Genomic DNA, 17,198 nt, shown 5'->3' with positions numbered 1-17,198 from the left:
CTCCACTAATGCTTTTAACAAGTTCTTCTTCCCAACCGCAATTGAAGAATGGAACCTGCTGCCCAATTCACTAACTAATGAGCACGACGATACAAGGTTTAAGGCGATGTTGTTAAATTATCGGGGTTGACATGACAATCCCCATGACCTTTGTTTTTATTATCTACCTTGTATATGCTGCCCCCTTATATAATACCCCAACAGGGGCCTTTAAGGGACAATAAATGATGATGATGATGAAGGCCCACTTGTCTGTTGGCCAACCTTGGCTTTTGGTCACCCTCTCAAATCTCGGTATGTATGCATCTAATTCATCTCTATCCGCACTATAGGGCGGAATCATTTTGTGTGGGCTGCGAAAACCCTGACCACCACTTGTGCCGTCATCTATAGAACTCATATTGGGATGCTGTGCCTCTGCAGCTCAACGTCATTCCTCAAGGAGGGCTCCTTCAGCCTCCATGCGAGCTAGCTCCCGCTAATGATCTGCCTGTGCTGCTGTGCGTGTGTCCTCTCGTTCTTTCACTCTTTGGTCCCGCATTTCCTTCTGCTCAGTGCTCACCCATCTCTGCAACGCCTCTCCACTCAGCCTCATCACCTTCCCTAGCTCCACTAGCATTCTCTTCTCATCCATTCTCATCTACTGCACACAAACAGTGGAGGCTCTAAGATGGAAACAGAGCTTCGTCCTGTCACGGATGCCAGAAATTGGGATGATTATGGACGTTTGTCGCTAGTTCGTGTGTCTTAGGACGAGAAAAGATGTGCAAGAAACACTAGTAGGCAAAGACAAATGTTTATCTTTCACACAAACAATGGGCAAAAGAAAGGAAAGGAAAAAAAAACACAACAGCATCACAGATCGAGTTTCAGGTGCAGACAGATGTACGCGATGCTCAGTCGAGGGAAAAACAGGTAGTTAAGACAACCAGGCTTACACCAACGTTCAGTGCGTCAAGATTTCAAAAGATCATCTCACAGTTTGGGTTGTGACAACTCGCTTGTTGTTGCACGATATGGTCGCTGAGGCGAGCCGAGGCAGAGGTGGCATGGTTGCTGCGGCTGGAACCGTCAGTGGCACGCGGCTGTGCTACCATATGCGGGGCCTGCCTACATTGAGGACACCACTGCGATGCCCGGTTGCAACTCATGAGGACCGCGACCCAGGGTCGACCCATGCGGGCAGCACCTCGGTAGGCCTTGACCAAGAATAACCCTCGGCAGCAACTGCGCCCTGGCAGAAACCGCTCAGCCGGCCTCTTCCTTGGTCCCAGAACAGGCCTCCACATCTGGCTCTTGCTCACTCAGCCGTAGCAGGAACAACGGCAGGAGTTCTTTCTGAGCGTCGCACTCGATCTGCTTCCACTGTGGCTTCGCCGCTCGAGCTCTTCCACACGTTCTTCCCCTAGCACTTCTTTTTTTCATTCTTTTTTTCTTACAGCTCCCGTGCTGCCTGCCCTCAGCTCGCTTTTTTCACTTTGGTGTCCGATTTCTTCAAACTTGCAATTCTTTTGAGTCCACAAGTCGCAGCGTACAAGTGAAAAAAAAAAGTATAGAAAGGAATATTGTGTCCTGTCCCCACACCCACGACAAAAAGATTCATGAGGCCACAAACACTATGTCGCATACCTTTTTTTTACACAAGATTGTGTGGTTCCTGAGCCAAAGTGTGATGAACAAACATAATTGGCCCATTTTCTAGCTCATAAATGTTATTAGCAAAAAAAAATAAAAATAAAAAATTTCTCAGGACTTATGAAGTCCTGAGAAATTTTGAGTCCCCCTTTGCTGTCCCCCTCCCACACATGCATTCACACACAAGCACCCACACACATACTTATCACATGGTTCATTGATTTGCTACTCTTTCATAGAAAGTACCACCAGTGACATAACAATGCATTTTCCACCCCTTCTATGAAAAGTGCTTCATAAGTTTTCCTATCGCTCTGGCTGGGATTCCCTAATGTAGATGAGACCAGCCTAGGCAATGAAGCCAGTACTATTTGAGTTTTAGGTACACAAATTTTTACCACCACCACTAGCCTGCTCACTGCTTAACTCAATCCAGAGAGTTTGAACCAGTAATGTGTATACTGTCTTCTGAGCAGTGACCATCTTCTTTGCAGAAACTAGAGAAAGAGGGTGCCAAATGTGAGCTTAAGGAGCTTGGCGAGCAGACATTGGCCGATGGAACGAAACTCAAGCTGCCTCCGGTCCTGCTTGGCCACCTGGGTGCCGATCCTGCCAAGAAGACTCTCCTTGTATACGGGCATCTTGATGTTCAACCTGCATTACTGGTAAATCCATTCTTCTCCTTTGCTCTCATCTTTAGGTGTGATTCAGAAGGAAAGAGTGACATACTATGAGGGCCAACCTGCACAGTGCCTGTAAATCAGTTATTAGCATTGACTTTGCCATAAACATGTGTTGCAAGTTTACTGAGAGCATAATAGCCAACAAACGAAAGCACCAATGAAAACACAGAGGGAGTCACTTGTACTTACTAACTGAATTAAAGAAATGATAAAATAGTGGAAATGAAAGTGGATGAAAAAACAACTTGCCGCATGTGAGGAACGATCCCACGTCTTCTCTTCGCATTATGCTTGCAATGCTCTGCCACGCACGCGTTGGAATTGCCTTTATCGATCTGTCATCGAAATATCTAATAAACCTAAGTTCAAAGCTGCTTTAACTAGCCTGCTGTTGTCATAAACACAAAAGATTGTAGCATTGTCATCCTTTCTGTTTTTGCTCAGCCTTTTTTTCTTTTGTTTATCCCAACACAACAATCTTTGTTTTGTAGGCATATATTACTGTTCTGAGTGTCATTTCTTTTGTTTTCTTTCTTTGTTTATAAAATCTCTCTATGCTTTGTATGCTCAGCGTTTTTTTTCTCCATGTGCTGTGTGCTATTTATTGTTAATTTGCTTTATTGTGTTGACGTAACCTTTTCTTTTTAATTTTATACAAATTTGCTGCTCTTTTTACCAACTCCCCTCTGTAATGCCCTCTGGCCCTGAGGGTAATGAAATAAATGAGTGAGTGAGGGAGTGAGTGAGTGAGCGAATGAGGTATATATAAGTAAATAAATAAATTGCTATCACAATAAAAAATTTAGTATGTCATCCTGCACCCTATATTAGTAAGCTTTCATTATGTACCAACACTTTGCCTGGCTGCATGCAATTTGTGCAGGAGGATGGCTGGGACTCTGATCCTTTCGTGCTGACGGAAAAAAATGGCAAGCTCTATGGACGTGGTTCTTCAGATGACAAGGGTCCAGTGCTGGGCTGGTTGCATGCCATTCGTGCATACAAGGAAGCTGGCGTTGATATTCCGGTCAACCTAAAGGTGTGCGCTTACTTTGCATAGTATGTTACTGCTCAAGAATTTGTGGCAGCATGGTTGAAAATATTTTTCCATTAATGGGGAGTATGATTGGGGGAATATATGGGGAATTGTAAATATTTTTTCTCAGCCTGGTATTGCGGAGTTATTCGTACTTGTCTGAAACAGTTTGTCAGCCTGAAACGATGCCTGTCTGCAGAGGACATTTTTCTTATTATTCTCTTCATTTACAGTTTTAAAACACTGCTTTGTTGAGATCAGTCATTGAAGACGGCGCTGTTTGGATGAGTGCATAACAGGCCCTGTCCTGTGAATTATTCTGCTCTGATGAGCTCTGTCCTATTGGGACAGTATGACTTATGCCCTGCTGTGTATTTCTACATTTTTTCTTGATGGGGACGGTTTGCAGTTTGTTTTTGAGGGCATGGAGGAGTCTGGCTCAATTGGGTTGGATCAGCTACTGTACAGCCTCAAGGACACTGAATTCTTCAAGAAGGTGGACTATGTCTGCATTTCCGACAACTACTGGCTCGGAAAGGACAAACCGTGCCTCACTTACGGACTCAGGTAAATTGCACAAAAAAGGTGACATAGGGCCCTTTGGGGTTATGTGATTCACATTCTTTGTTTTGCGAGTACTGTGTGTGTTTATTTCTATTTCACAGCTTTAACTGAACCGAATGGAACAATTTTAGTTGACTGTGTGCCAAAGATTATTTATAGTTTGGCCAATTAAATGAATGCAGTGAAATGTTCAGAGCAGAATGTATTATCTGGGAAAACTGCCCTTTTATCATTTTTGTGATAGCCTGTTAAGGTGGAATGGCATTGAATGAGGGAGCAAGAATTTGATTCCAGGTAAACAATGTCAGGGCATGACAAACGTGGGGTTGTCTAATTGGTTTTGCATGTTAACTTCAAGAGCACAGAAATTGTTTGCAGGAGGAAAGTCGGCACACATCACTGACAAACAACTAAATTGAGTGATAAATTAATGAAATGTACACCACAATCAAAACGGCACCTGTATCTAGTATATGTAATATGCTTGCTCATTTCAAGAATAAAACTGGTTCTTTGTAAGCACTGTGTGTCACTTGTTTCTTCATTCTGGCCTCTCCTTGCATGCTTCCAGTGAAAGTGCCAAACCAGTTGTGAAATTTTTGCCCTTGTGAAGTATGCCACGACTTCCTCCAGGTTGTGTTGCATGCATATTTTTGTTTTATTCCATTTCAGGGGTCTGTGCTACTTTGCTGTTGAAGTTGAGTGTGCCAGCAAGGACCTCCATTCAGGTGTCTTTGGAGGCTCTGTGTAAGTGTCTTGCTTGACGCAGTATTTAACCGTTTTTTTTGGCCTGTTATAAAGTAGCAAAACTTGTTGGCCAGCAGTTGATGCAAATGTCTTAGCAGCCCTTTGACGTAAAATGCAACAATTATATGGAAAATATTGCTCTCATTTGCTGTCGATAAGCGGCCATGACATAGCCGGTCCAGATGTTAAAGAACATGTTATAATTACATCAGCAACCTGCTTCTACTGAAAAGATTTTGATGCGTTAGACGCAGCTGAGTTGCAGTGTCAGAATATGTGGTGTGATACTATATTACCTTGCTGTTGCTTGTGATGGTTAGTTTTACCAACCTCATTAACTTTTTAAAAACATGCTCAATCAAGTCTTAAAGCCCTGTCAAAGCGTCCATGAGTTACACATTACTGACTATTGAGAAGCCCCAGGATATTCCTTAGGCATAATTTTACAGGGGAAGGTGTTAAGAGCTAGCTCCCCCAGTATTGCCCATATGTTAACACAAAACTATCATCAGGAATGGCTCCAGCATCTTCTTCCACAGCGGCTCGTTGACACCCCTCAGCGCTATCGTGCAAACGCGCTCATGCCACTGCTCCTGCGTTTGTAGTAATTAATTCGACAATTAAATAATTGAGTAATTAAGGAACACAGACTTAACCAACTTTACAGCGAATTACGGCAAAGCTGTTAAGGGCTAGTCCCCTCAGGATCGTGTCCGTGAGTAGACACAAAACTCCCCATATGTGGAACAATCTCGAAGATAGTGCAATGGCGGGCCAACCCGCGGCATAGGTGAAGCAGGCGTTAAGCACTCTCCACATGTGGGCTGATTCTGAAGATAGTGCAATACCGAGCCGACCCGCAGCGGAGGTGAAGCAGGTGGTAAGCATTTCCCATACGTGGGCCGATACCCATATAGTGCAGTACTGGGCTGACCCACAGCTGAGGTGAAGCAGGCATTAAGCACTCCCCATACATGGGCTGATCCCAAAGATAGTGCAATGCCAGGCCGACCTGTGTCTGTGGTGCAGTTCACCATTAAGGGGCCCATGTACACAGCTTCGCTGGTCATCCTTCTTCAGAGTGGAAGGGCACTGAGGTTTTTTTTTTTGTTATTCTATGACCCTGATTTTGTTTGTACATAATATAAAAGAAAATTCTAAAGAGTGGGGCAAGCATGGAATTCAGTCGAGTGCAGACTGTCAACTGGTTTTACAATATAAAATTATCGACATAACCTTTGAAACGTGCAGTTGTATATATTAATTGTAATGTGTGTACACTGGGTGCTGAAGGTATTTGACATCACAGATTTGGATTGCTGTAGACAATGAGATTTTATTTAAGGAAAGGCAGTTAGGTTTACCTGAGCTGGTGCACTCTTGTCTGCTATTCTGCACTGGGAAAGAGTAAAGGGGAGTGAAAATATTGAAATGGATGATGGTGAGAAGGTGTGAATTCTCATGTACAGGAAAAACCCATTAACTAGAAGTTATAAAATGAAAACATTTTGAGATAATGGAATTTTGAGATACGTGAAATCGCAAAAATAGAAGCCTGCTGGTGACAGACTCTGTGGAGTGTCATCGGGAAGGTAATCATAAGTGAATGTGAATTTCAATAGCCACTCCCCCTTCAGGGTGTTATCTGTGTGGCACCACTAGCACTCATCCTCTGTAACACAATGTAACCCTCGGCAACGATGCCACTATGTATCGGTGATGCCCTTGAGAAGGAGACTAACAAACAGACTGAGAATTTTCTGACAGTGGCCAACAACATAGCACACCATTTAATTTGAGCATGCAGCTGTTTTCGAAGCCGAATTCAAAATAATTCTTGAGGCTGAAAATTATTTTATTAAACAACCTGAAAACACCAAAGAAGCAATTAACAAAATTTGGCATGAATGTACATCTAATTTATCCGGAAGATGATTGCTCCTCCTGAAGTCATCATTACACTCTTAAATACTTTCCACATGTTGTACACTGTGTTATGTAACAGTGTATATTTATGCTGCCTTTAGTGATGTTTGTTCCTTTCATCTGGGAGTCGGCGGATATTTACAGCAAGGCATAAAATGTAAAGGCAGAGCAGCTGCACATTGTACTTGGCCAGGATACTGCATCTGTCCTTGTGAAGCTCTGCCCGTAATCAGTACTGTTTAATGTTTCCCAGACATGCCAGAATGGCACGAAACAAAAATTGTTCAGAGCCTTGCACAAGCTAAAATAAATAGTCTGTATTATATTCTTGTGTGGCACTGCAAACGTCTATGTGCGAGAGTTGGCAGCTGCACAGCTGTGTTTTCTGTATTAGACCTCCTTCGAAACAATTGTCTTACTGTGGGGAGCTAAACAGAAGCATCATAAACATTTAAAAAGATGCCTGCGTAAGGCGAGAGCAAATAAATATTCTATAACTGCATGTTTAAATTCTCAAACAGAGCTTAGTGTGTGAAGAAAGTTGAGTAGTAGAAAATATTATGAGCAGTTTTCTTATAATAGTTATAGAACTGGGCTTTTTGATCATGCTGTATACAGTGTCATGTCACATTATGATCATAATATTGCATCTTTTGTATTTCCCAGACTTAAAAAATGTCTACCTTCATCATTCTATTTGTAGTTATTTCATGTAGTAGATATGAGAATTCAGTGCATATTGTATAATTTACATGTAGTGTAATGCATTCCAGTGTTTAGTGTGGGAAACTAATTATGAGGCTATCTGTGTTAACCACAAGGCAAATGTGATTTGCATTCCATTAGTGCCCTGCGCTAGGTAACTAGTCATATTGGGCGAACTTTGCCTGTACAGTTGTTTTACAAGTCTTCGTAGCAGTGTTACAGCTCGTATCCAAAAACGCAGGAGAAACCGAAAAGGGATGGAACAGAGTGCCGACTTTCAACCGCAAAAAGTTGAAAATCCACACTCGGCTCTATCCATTCTTGGTTTTTCCTACATTTATACATGCTGTAACACTGCTACAGAGAATGCATCACCAACTAGCTGGCCATTAAACATTATTGTCTCTCTTCCCTAGACATGAAGCCATGGCTGACCTGACACACCTGATGAGCAAACTGGCTGACCGCACTGGCAAGATTCTGATCCCAGGAATTATGGATGACGTGGCACCTCTCACTGACAAGGAGCGTGACCTCTACAAGAGCATCGACTTTGACATGGTGGGAATAGTGGACAATGAAAAATGTTTCATCTCCAACTTCCTTTTTACCTTTAAAACCTTTCACGGTTGTCCACAGCATGGTGCGTGGGGGTAGTACGAAGTACCTGTTGTTTAGTTTCAATGAATGTGGCATTGCTCACCCTAGCATCGTGAACTGGGTTTACCAGTTTACATATGTGCTTCATCATTCCCAGCCAGTTATCTTTTTATCCACTTCATGTTAGCACTTCTGGTGGTGCTCTTGGATTACTAAATGCATAATGAATACAAGGCAGACCACATCACCTGGAAGGCTCACTTGAGCACACATGTACCAGCTGTTACCATGCTTTGCATTGGCTGAAGTTCAGGACCTTTTATTTTGGGATCACATGCTATAGCTGTGATTTGTTGCTTATGGTATCCTCTCATCGTTACTTAGCCTATGGTACTTACCCTCAGTATCCTCAACCCTCTTATTGTCAAATGTCCTTATTCAGGATGAATACTGCAAGGACTTGGGTGCTCGTAAACTCCTACACTCGACGAAGGAGGAAGTTCTAATGCATCGCTGGAGATTCCCATCACTTTCTCTTCATGGTGTGTACAGGCTTATTTTCTACAATGTAAAATACTTTTATGCTATGCTTAGCAAAAGCCCAGGCTTATTTGCCTTCAAATTAATCATACTGCTGCTTTTCTGGAGCACTTGAACCTCGATTTGACAAATTTCGGCATAATAACCTTTTAGGTTTAAGGAAATGCATTGATCGATTAGTAGCGTGCTTATAGAAGACCACACACTATTTCGTTCATAGCAAAATACTTTTACGCTACATTTTGTGTTTGTAAATTTTTGAATATACTGCATAAGAACCTTGTCAGCTTGCAGCCTTTACAATTGATGACGAGAATAACACTAACTGCAGTGGAACTGTAAAGACAGTGTATGCCATGCAGCGCATTTTAGCTCGATCCTGGCGTTCGCTAGACCAGCCATGGTTGTACTGTGTCCCGACAGATTTGGTGAACCCAAACTTTGAACTCTCACCTTGCATACAGCCTCACCACCAGCCACCTGTCATTATGTCCATTTTTGACTTGAGAGGTTAGGCGTAGAAAAGATAGGCGTGAGAAAAACAAGGAGGACAACACAAATGTAAATTGTGTTGGAAGTTCGCACTGTGGCAGAGACTAAGAAAGACACAAAAGCTAACTCTGCACGCTCAGTGTAAGACGGCACGAACCTATCAATCGTGGACATGTGTGCCCTGTCGGCAGATAGGATAGAGAGTTGGGCAAGTTGGTACGGTAACACAATTTTGTTACAGCAACAGCACTCGTCTTGTGTATCTCGTCTACGCCTTTGTCTTGTCATGCTGCAACAAAATTGTGCTCCCAACTGATATTATTTTAGGCACAACAATTCCATGTCCACCATTGATGTCACCACTACTCCTATTTACCGATGAGGCTTCGGCGTCAGATTCTGCTTGCCCAGTAGTTGTGGGATGCCAGAATGTTTCACTGTTGCTGTATTGACCCATGAACCTTTACAGCTGGTACACTCACCTTGAGGCTCACTTTAAAATCTAGTGCATCGCCATTGAAAAAAACAGTTTCTTCACACTGTTCCTTCTCCTTGCTGCCTGAGAGTGCAGGCGTATTTTGTGGACATTGTCGATGGCACGCACAGTGAAACCTAATCATCTGAAGGCAGTGATAATGAGCTACAAGGCCAAATTGGAGCACTGGCAGGTGCAGTCTTTCTTCGGGATAGAACTCTGTGATCAGAGATGGTGTGAATTAGTACTTCGCAGCATATGGCAGCTGCTCAAACGCCAGTCCACTGGCACAAATGACCAAATTCTGTGACAGCTAATCCTATGTCTCCTACAAGGCATAGTCCTGGTTCTAGCTGCTGTAGGCATAGCCCTTCATGACAAGCTTGTCAAATTCTAAGTCGCCACACATTCAAGTCTCCCCACAGTGCTGATGGGCTGCCTTACTGCACCCGAAACTTGGAGATTGCTCTGCCTTGAGGAGCATGTTACCACATTTGGCAGTCAGATAGCTGCTCTGGCACACCTCTATCGACCACATCACTGCTGCTTGTAATCAGTCGCGCTCCTCCCATGAGCAGCATGCTCTCAAACCTCTGAGGTTGTTGCACCGGATCGTTGCTGGTATTATTGTGCCCTTGCCAACAATGCCTGGTTGTGCACCCATCCTGCTCTTGAACATGAAAATAGCATACCAGGCACTCGCAGCAAGAAGTGGCTCTGGTCAACCCAACAGCTGCCTTCTTTACATCGCCAACAGGATTGCGGGCTGTAACTTCTTGTTCAACACAGGAGCTGAGGTCAGTGTCCTACAGTCCTAATTTTGGGAACGACAGCCAGCCAGCTGGGGTCATGTACAGCGTTCGGTGCATCATCCTCAAGGTCGACGAGCTCTTGTTGATGACTTCGAAATTTGACTGCTCCATGCCCTGGCGCGGTCAAATTGGCGCAGTCAGTGGAGCAGTCAAGGCGCATGACGTACCTGGGCCACAGCGTCCTGCAATGCTCAGAGTTGCTGTCTACTGCTTCAGAGCACGATACTTGCAAGATGTAAATTGCAAAATGTCCTGCCTGCTCCAGGCCATCTGCAAAATTCAGATTTTGGCTTATGGGCAGTGCTCATTGGCAGTCTCATTTGGACTGTGCTGTAGCTTCTATTGGCTCTTCTCAACACCCTTATGGTGACTAGAGCAGCAGCATGACTATCCAAGCTCGAAACACACACCACCAAACTTTTTTTTATTATCTCAGAGCGGCAAAGTCTAATCAGTTAAACAGAATCTCGACAGGCCCACACGGAAACAGAGTATGCATTGCTGTACACTTTGTTCCCTGACACTCCAACCCTAGACAGTGCAGTGTTGCCAGTGCCAGATTAGTTGCCAGTGGATCACTGTGGCTCTCTGCTGATCCAGCTGCGAGTACTGCAGTGCGATAATTAGTATGACAGTGCAAGCACTTATGTAGGGAGGCGCAGTTCTTTGGTGTTTAAGAACCATCCTGCATGCTGGAAGTATGACAGTTTTAACTTGTAGAGTTAATCCTTAGAATAAAAATTAGAATAAAAAATTTTAGACATACTAGCTGTTGCCTTCATATAGTTCTTGTTCCTTGACTTTCCGTTTGTTCCGTCCTGCAGGTGTGGAGGGTGCCTTTTATGGCTCAGGCGAAAAGACTGTGATACCTCGCAGGGTAGTTGGCAAGTTTTCAATTCGCATCGTGCCCAATCAAGAGCCAGCCAAGGTGGAGGTCCAGGTCAAAAAGCACATTGAGGAGCTGTGGAAGCAGCATGGAAGCCCCAATAAGATCAGGCAAGTTTTCACTGAAAGTGTTTTCGTGTATATATGCTGCTGCAAATTAGTCCTCAGGGCACATGTAAGTGACAGGTGCTTGTTTCTAGAAGCAGGACCATCTGCTGTCTTTCCTGTTTTACCGTACGTCTTTTCCAGTGTCTCAAGACACGTGCAAATGCAGTTACCCACTGTTTATTGAAAGCAAGGCATAGGAGCAGCACATATATTCTCTATACATGCACAAAACACAGAAAATTCTGTCTGTCATGGTCTTTCTTTTTATATCTTTCATCCTTATAGGTTTTAGAAATATGAAAATAAAGGGTGAAAGGATGAATGATGGCAGGTGACTGTGATTGAATTCTCTGCTTATGATTGTGTGCACAAGTATGCTTTGTTCCTACCTACACTTTCCTTTCATAAGTTATTTTACAGTGGTACTTGTACCTGTTTCGTTTTTCCTGTCTTGCCTGCTTCAGACTGTTAAAAGGAATGTACAGCAATTAAACCGCACCATCTCGTCTAACAGTAGGCATCTTTAGAATCTATTGCATGATTTCATGACTGGACAAGTGTGCTTGATTGTTCTACTGTGTACATTGATGTATTCTCTCCATGACTATCCTGCACAAGGGTGGGGGTAGAACCGCTGTTTCCTGTGCAGAACTCTATAAGCACTATTGCATGTATCCATGATGCCTGGTTGCTATCCCAGGTTGTTGCCTCCGTGGCGTATCCATCATAACAGTGGCAACCAAAGCAAAATATTTTGCTTTACAATACAAGCGCTGTATGACAAAGTAGTGCAATTAATGAGAAGACAGAGGTTCGCAGGAGCATGGACACTCGGAAGGGATCGACAAAAGCCTCAGCCTGGCACCAATGTTTTGACAGAGGAACTTGTCTTGCCCAGTTATTACCTCAATGAAGGCTTGGCGATATGTTGGCTCCAGGATAAGGCCTCTCTTGTTTGGCCACTGTTTACTGCCTGTGGGTGCATGCCTGACAGCTCATTAAGGCACAACACACACTCTTTGATGTTTTCAAAACCAATGAAACCATTAGCAGATGGTGTATCTTGTGTGTTCACAGAATTTGTTATTCCACTAAACTGCTTTTCTTCATGGTATATTAGGGAACTTTAGCTCGGCCCTATATGTAGTTACCATTCATAGAATTCTGGGTTATGAGGACATAACTGTGAGCTGCCAGGTTGGGGGCGCCATCTTGTGGCACAGGGTTTAACCAGACAGGACACAGACCTATTATTGCAATTACCCAACCATATTCTGTTTATCAGCTGGTGTGATGCACCAGCAATGACGCAATCAACAACATGCAGTCCCCTTAGTTTTATATTACTTGCAAAGTGGGGGGAATACAGAAATGGTTATGTATTTATTTTGGGGCACATTAAGGAACCCCTAGGTTCTCACCTTTAATCTGTAGCCATCCACTACAGCTTCTCTTACAGAATAAATGTAACTTTTGTACATAAAAAAAAATGCTTATTATCGCTTATTGTGATGGTCTTCCATGCAGTGTCCACATGGCTAGTGGCGGCCGGTGGTGGATCAGTGACCCTTTCTCTCCAAACTTTGAGGCCGGCAAGGCAGCCACCAAGCATGGTGAGCGGCTTATGTTCAGCCAACTTTTGGCTCCTTGCCACCTGTGTGTCCTGTCATGTTGCCTCCCATTCAGCACAGCGTCCGCTTTTGTAGTCAAGAAAGCTAGCATTGCGTCATATTGTGACTTGTGGAGTGTAACTGCTTTCTCCACTCGTAATCTCGATCATACCGGGGCATGAACACTTCCAGGTGTACAGGCGCCCAAATCTTTAACTGGCGTGCGCGAGCGGCGACTTTTCCGGGCGTCAGCCCCGTATGACGGGGCGAGGCTGGAAACAGTCTGAGGCTAGGCGCATGCGGACAAAGCGCGCTCAGCTGGGCTCATCGTCTGCCAGGCTGTTTCCAGCCTCGCCCCGTCATACGGCGCTGACACACGGAAAAGTCGCCGCTCGCGCACGCCAGTTAAAGATTTGGGCGCCTGTACTTTGAACATGTTACTGTAAACACGTTATGCTGACATGTAACATGTTCTTGTTTTAGAAGTGTCCTCTGCTAGACAGTCAAACATATTTTGCTTGTGTCATTTGTAGCTTCCATTTACTCTGTCGTAGAATTGTACCATAAAAGTAAATAAAGGTTTAGCCTTTCCTTTTTCACTCTTTGACTGTTTATTACGAAGTGATGAACCAGACAGTTAAAAGCTATTTTTGTATGGCATGCTAAGGAGTGGACACAAGATGGCCAGGCTATGTAATTACTCGAAATTTGTTATTTCAGCAACTGCACGTTTGATTATTCAATTTCTCTCCGGTGACCAGGTATACTTTCTGTACCTCAGTGGTGAAACCTTTTTTTCCTTATTTTCTTGCTTTTTCCCTCTTGTTGAGGGACTCGCTGGTAGTGAATTGTAGTGTTTTATAACTGCACCTCGCCAATGCCATAACTTTTTATTCATGTAAAACTCGTAAATACTTGGCTGATGGACGATGCTTGTCCTGTCTTCCACTTTGTCTTGCTTCTATTCCTTTGCACACGGTGCATAATGAATGTTTGCCACATCTGTCTTTTTCTGCAAGATGCAATAAAAGTTGATCTTGTGTACCTCATGGAACACAAAACAGAAATGGCTGAGCACCCCTTATATGTTCATGTGGAGCTCCTTGCAGAACATGTAGTGTGGTGTTGTAGTTTTCACAGGTAGGCCTTCTGCTCGTATTGGTACTGATTATATTGATCTGCGCATGTGTTTTAAATCGCAGGCATTGGCTATAGGGCATGTATAGCATGCAATGATCAGCATACAATCTGGTTAGATAGGGGTGATTAAATGTTGATCAAGCATAGTGCATAAAGGTACTTAATTCGCTAATAGTGACAACCATGTAAAGCTATTACATTGCACCCCGGACAAATCAAATTTTTTTCTATATCGAACAGTCGTAAAATCCCCTTCAAAATACAATGCAAAAGTATAGCAATGTACTACGTATGTATTGAACGCTGCGACATGCCATACTCCTGCAAGTGTGCTCTTCCTAACAAGCCCGATCACTTCGATCACAATGTGGGAAATATTTAATGCCAACAAATTTGAAACTGCACTGTTTTGGCAGATGATGTCAAACAAGAGATTGAATCTGAATGGCAGTTTGTGCCATGGGGGAAAGATTATCAGTGTGCTGTTTTACTCGCTGCGCATAAGGATGGCTCATGCACCCTGCAGTTCGTTGTTGACAAGAGCAGATTGCCACTGTTCTTCAAGAACACTAAAGGACTGCTGGTCCAATACTTGTTCCACAAGAAAGTGTGTATCATACTATCTTTTCACTGAGTGGCGCTGGGCATGGTATGCCAAACTGGGGATACTGTGCCGCCAGGTTTTTTGTCTTCTTCTATAGACAAGGGCTTTCCGCGAATAGCACTTCAGGATTCTGCGAGAGGCCAAAAGGATCCGACCTCAACCTCCACTTGGACGGATATTTACATTACACTTTGAATTTAACAAACCGACCGCATGCCACATCCCCACTTCACAGAAACACCATTGCGGCAGCTGCATGCAGGACTAGTCACTGTGTGATTCACTGGTCTGCGCTGAATGCATTTCATTCATGCTTGCACAGTTACACTTGAGTGGGAATGGACTCTGATATTGTGCAAGCTAAAAACCACTTTCAAAACTAACAGCGTGTTTGTAGTGTCAGCAGTCACCAACAGCAGGGGCCGGAGGGGAAGAACCGAGAACGAGGGAACGCACAGACATTTAGGGTAGTCGAGAAGCGAGAACAACTGGTTCCAACAGGAAGTTGGTTCCAAAACCTCGCCCAACCATCCACCTGGCTTGTTGCCCCCATATGACAATAGGCCATTTAAACTGCATATTGTTGCATATTGTATAGACATGCGGCCAGGCACATACACGCGCAATTCACAGCACAAGTGCGCTGATGGTAGCATGGCGTGTATCTGTACAGGCCAGTTTGCTTCTGTGGTGTGTCCATTTCTTCCTTATCTTAAATAAAAATGTGCAGCAAGCACTTGGTACTTTGATGCGCGCAATGTTCACCACAGTCTCGCGTCCGCGCGACGCGTGCAGGCTTTTAGGGATAGCATTACAATCAATATATCTGACCACTCCAGAGCTTGAGCGGCTTGTAATGTTCACGAGCGAAAACATAGGTAAACTTTTGGGCATTGGACATAGCCTTGGAGAAACAAATTGGTAAGTTCCCGCTTTTCATGATGTTGGGAAACTGGCAGAGATCTCGGACAAGCTTCAGATAGGCATATATTTTGAATTATCAATATATCTGCACTATTTCATGATAACCTTCATGTTCAACATATCTGGGATCAATTTTATTATGTATTTTGATGCTATTCCCTTGTGGAAACATTGCAGTGTTAATCTGGTAAAAATTTGTACAACTTGTCACTTGTCACTTCATGGCTGTTCCTTGATGCAGTGTATGGTGTGGAGCCTGACATGACAAGGGAAGGTGGCAGCATCCCAGTGACGCTGACACTGCAGGAGGTGACCAACAAGAGCGTCATCCTGCTTCCTATGGGAGCCAGTGATGATGGAGCCCACTCGCAGAATGAGAAGATCGACGAGCGAAACTACATTGAGGGGGTGAGTCATCTGTCATGCCTTGATTGTCATTACTCCATAAAGTACATCCATCCAACAAGGGTTTTTATATCAAAGCTCTGAATTATCCCTGTCTTCTACTAGGTGAATGAACTCCCTTCCATGAATCCTTTCACTTAGTTTGGTCCACTGTTGTCCTTTGACATTCTCTTGCATTAGCAGATCACTGGTCATCCCTTACGTGCTCTACATTTCCTGCCCACATTCACTTCTTCCTTTGTCTTGGAATGCTTCTACTTTTTTGCTTTCTACACTAGAAAACCCAAATGTACTAAGTTGGCGAAGCGTATTGTGAACATGCTGACCACACTCTTAGTGTGTCAGTGTCCTCAACAATTTTTTATTTGAGAAAAATGTGTACAAGAGGTATGTATTTGTCAGGTTCTACTGTGCTGATTTGTGATAGAATACTGCTGTTCATTTCTGTTAATTTGACTTCTGTTAATTGACCTATTTATCCAGTCTGTTGAAATAAAATTGAAGGCAAGAAGACCTGAATTAGTCATCTCACTGTCTGCCTAATAAATTTGCTGTTATCAATTGCTACGCTGAAAATTGTGTGTGCAAGTACATCATTCAGCATACCATTGTGCTTAACCCTTTGTCTGCCGTATCTTTATTCTGACTGCTCCTCAAGTCCTTGCTGTGTTTTCCCTTTTCTTCTTCTCTCTCCCTCTCTCTTGCATGTTTAGTGGATATTTCATGCTGCATAGAACCTGATCTGATTAGTGGAATCTCGTTTATACCATCTCCAAGAGAACCGGAAAATGTATCATGCGAAAATCGTGTTATGCATCTGGAAATACATTGCTCCTATGAGATGTTGGCCGGCAAAATATAATCATCTTATCCCAAAAACATATTATGCTGAATCTTATCAACGAGATTCTGCTGTATTTATCATTGCGTTCTCCCAATTGAGAATTGAAAAAAAAGTTCATAAATTTCTTTCATGGTAACATGGACACGACTTTCATTTGATAGTCAGTATTTGTGTTGTCATTCTCATTCTTTTTTAAGTCCATGTTTTGCACGCCTACATTTTTATACCATGGGCTCCTACCAACCTATTCAGCTTTCTGTTGTTCACAAATTCCTTCGTCTGTCAAAGTGTAGACAGACCTGCCACACTGGCTTGCCATGGCTGTCCTTCCTGCCAAAACAGTACTGTGTTCCAAATGTCTCAGTGCGACACAGCAATGTGTCAGTAGCACAATGTGGGTGCGCCATGTGCGTTTTTTTATTACAAATTGCTTTGGTAGAGCTGTGGGCACAAGTATACTTAG

At 43.5% G+C, this 17,198-nt stretch overlaps 1 protein-coding gene across 3 annotated transcripts in view; it reads left to right on the top strand.

The window, feature by feature from the left end:
• Cndp2 (Cytosolic non-specific dipeptidase 2) overlaps window positions 1-17,198 on the top strand; it is a 36,022-nt gene that overhangs the window by 14,880 nt on the left and 3,944 nt on the right. For all 3 annotated transcript variants that reach the window (XM_070535458.1, XM_070535457.1, XM_070535456.1), the window contains exons 4-12: window positions 2,130-2,300; window positions 3,202-3,357; window positions 3,764-3,921; window positions 4,591-4,665; window positions 7,713-7,857; window positions 8,339-8,438; window positions 11,040-11,211; window positions 12,736-12,821; window positions 15,728-15,894. In XM_070535458.1, coding sequence (XP_070391559.1) covers window positions 2,130-2,300; window positions 3,202-3,357; window positions 3,764-3,921; window positions 4,591-4,665; window positions 7,713-7,857; window positions 8,339-8,438; window positions 11,040-11,211; window positions 12,736-12,821; window positions 15,728-15,894 — 1,230 coding nt within the window. The remainder of the gene's footprint in view (window positions 1-2,129; window positions 2,301-3,201; window positions 3,358-3,763; window positions 3,922-4,590; window positions 4,666-7,712; window positions 7,858-8,338; window positions 8,439-11,039; window positions 11,212-12,735; window positions 12,822-15,727; window positions 15,895-17,198) is intronic.

This window comes from Dermacentor albipictus, chromosome 3 (assembly GCF_038994185.2).
Source record: "Dermacentor albipictus isolate Rhodes 1998 colony chromosome 3, USDA_Dalb.pri_finalv2, whole genome shotgun sequence".
NCBI lineage: Eukaryota > Metazoa > Arthropoda > Arachnida > Ixodida > Ixodidae > Dermacentor > Dermacentor albipictus.
Note: the sequence above shows the minus strand (reverse complement) of the source record. Positions and strands in the feature narration are given on the sequence as shown.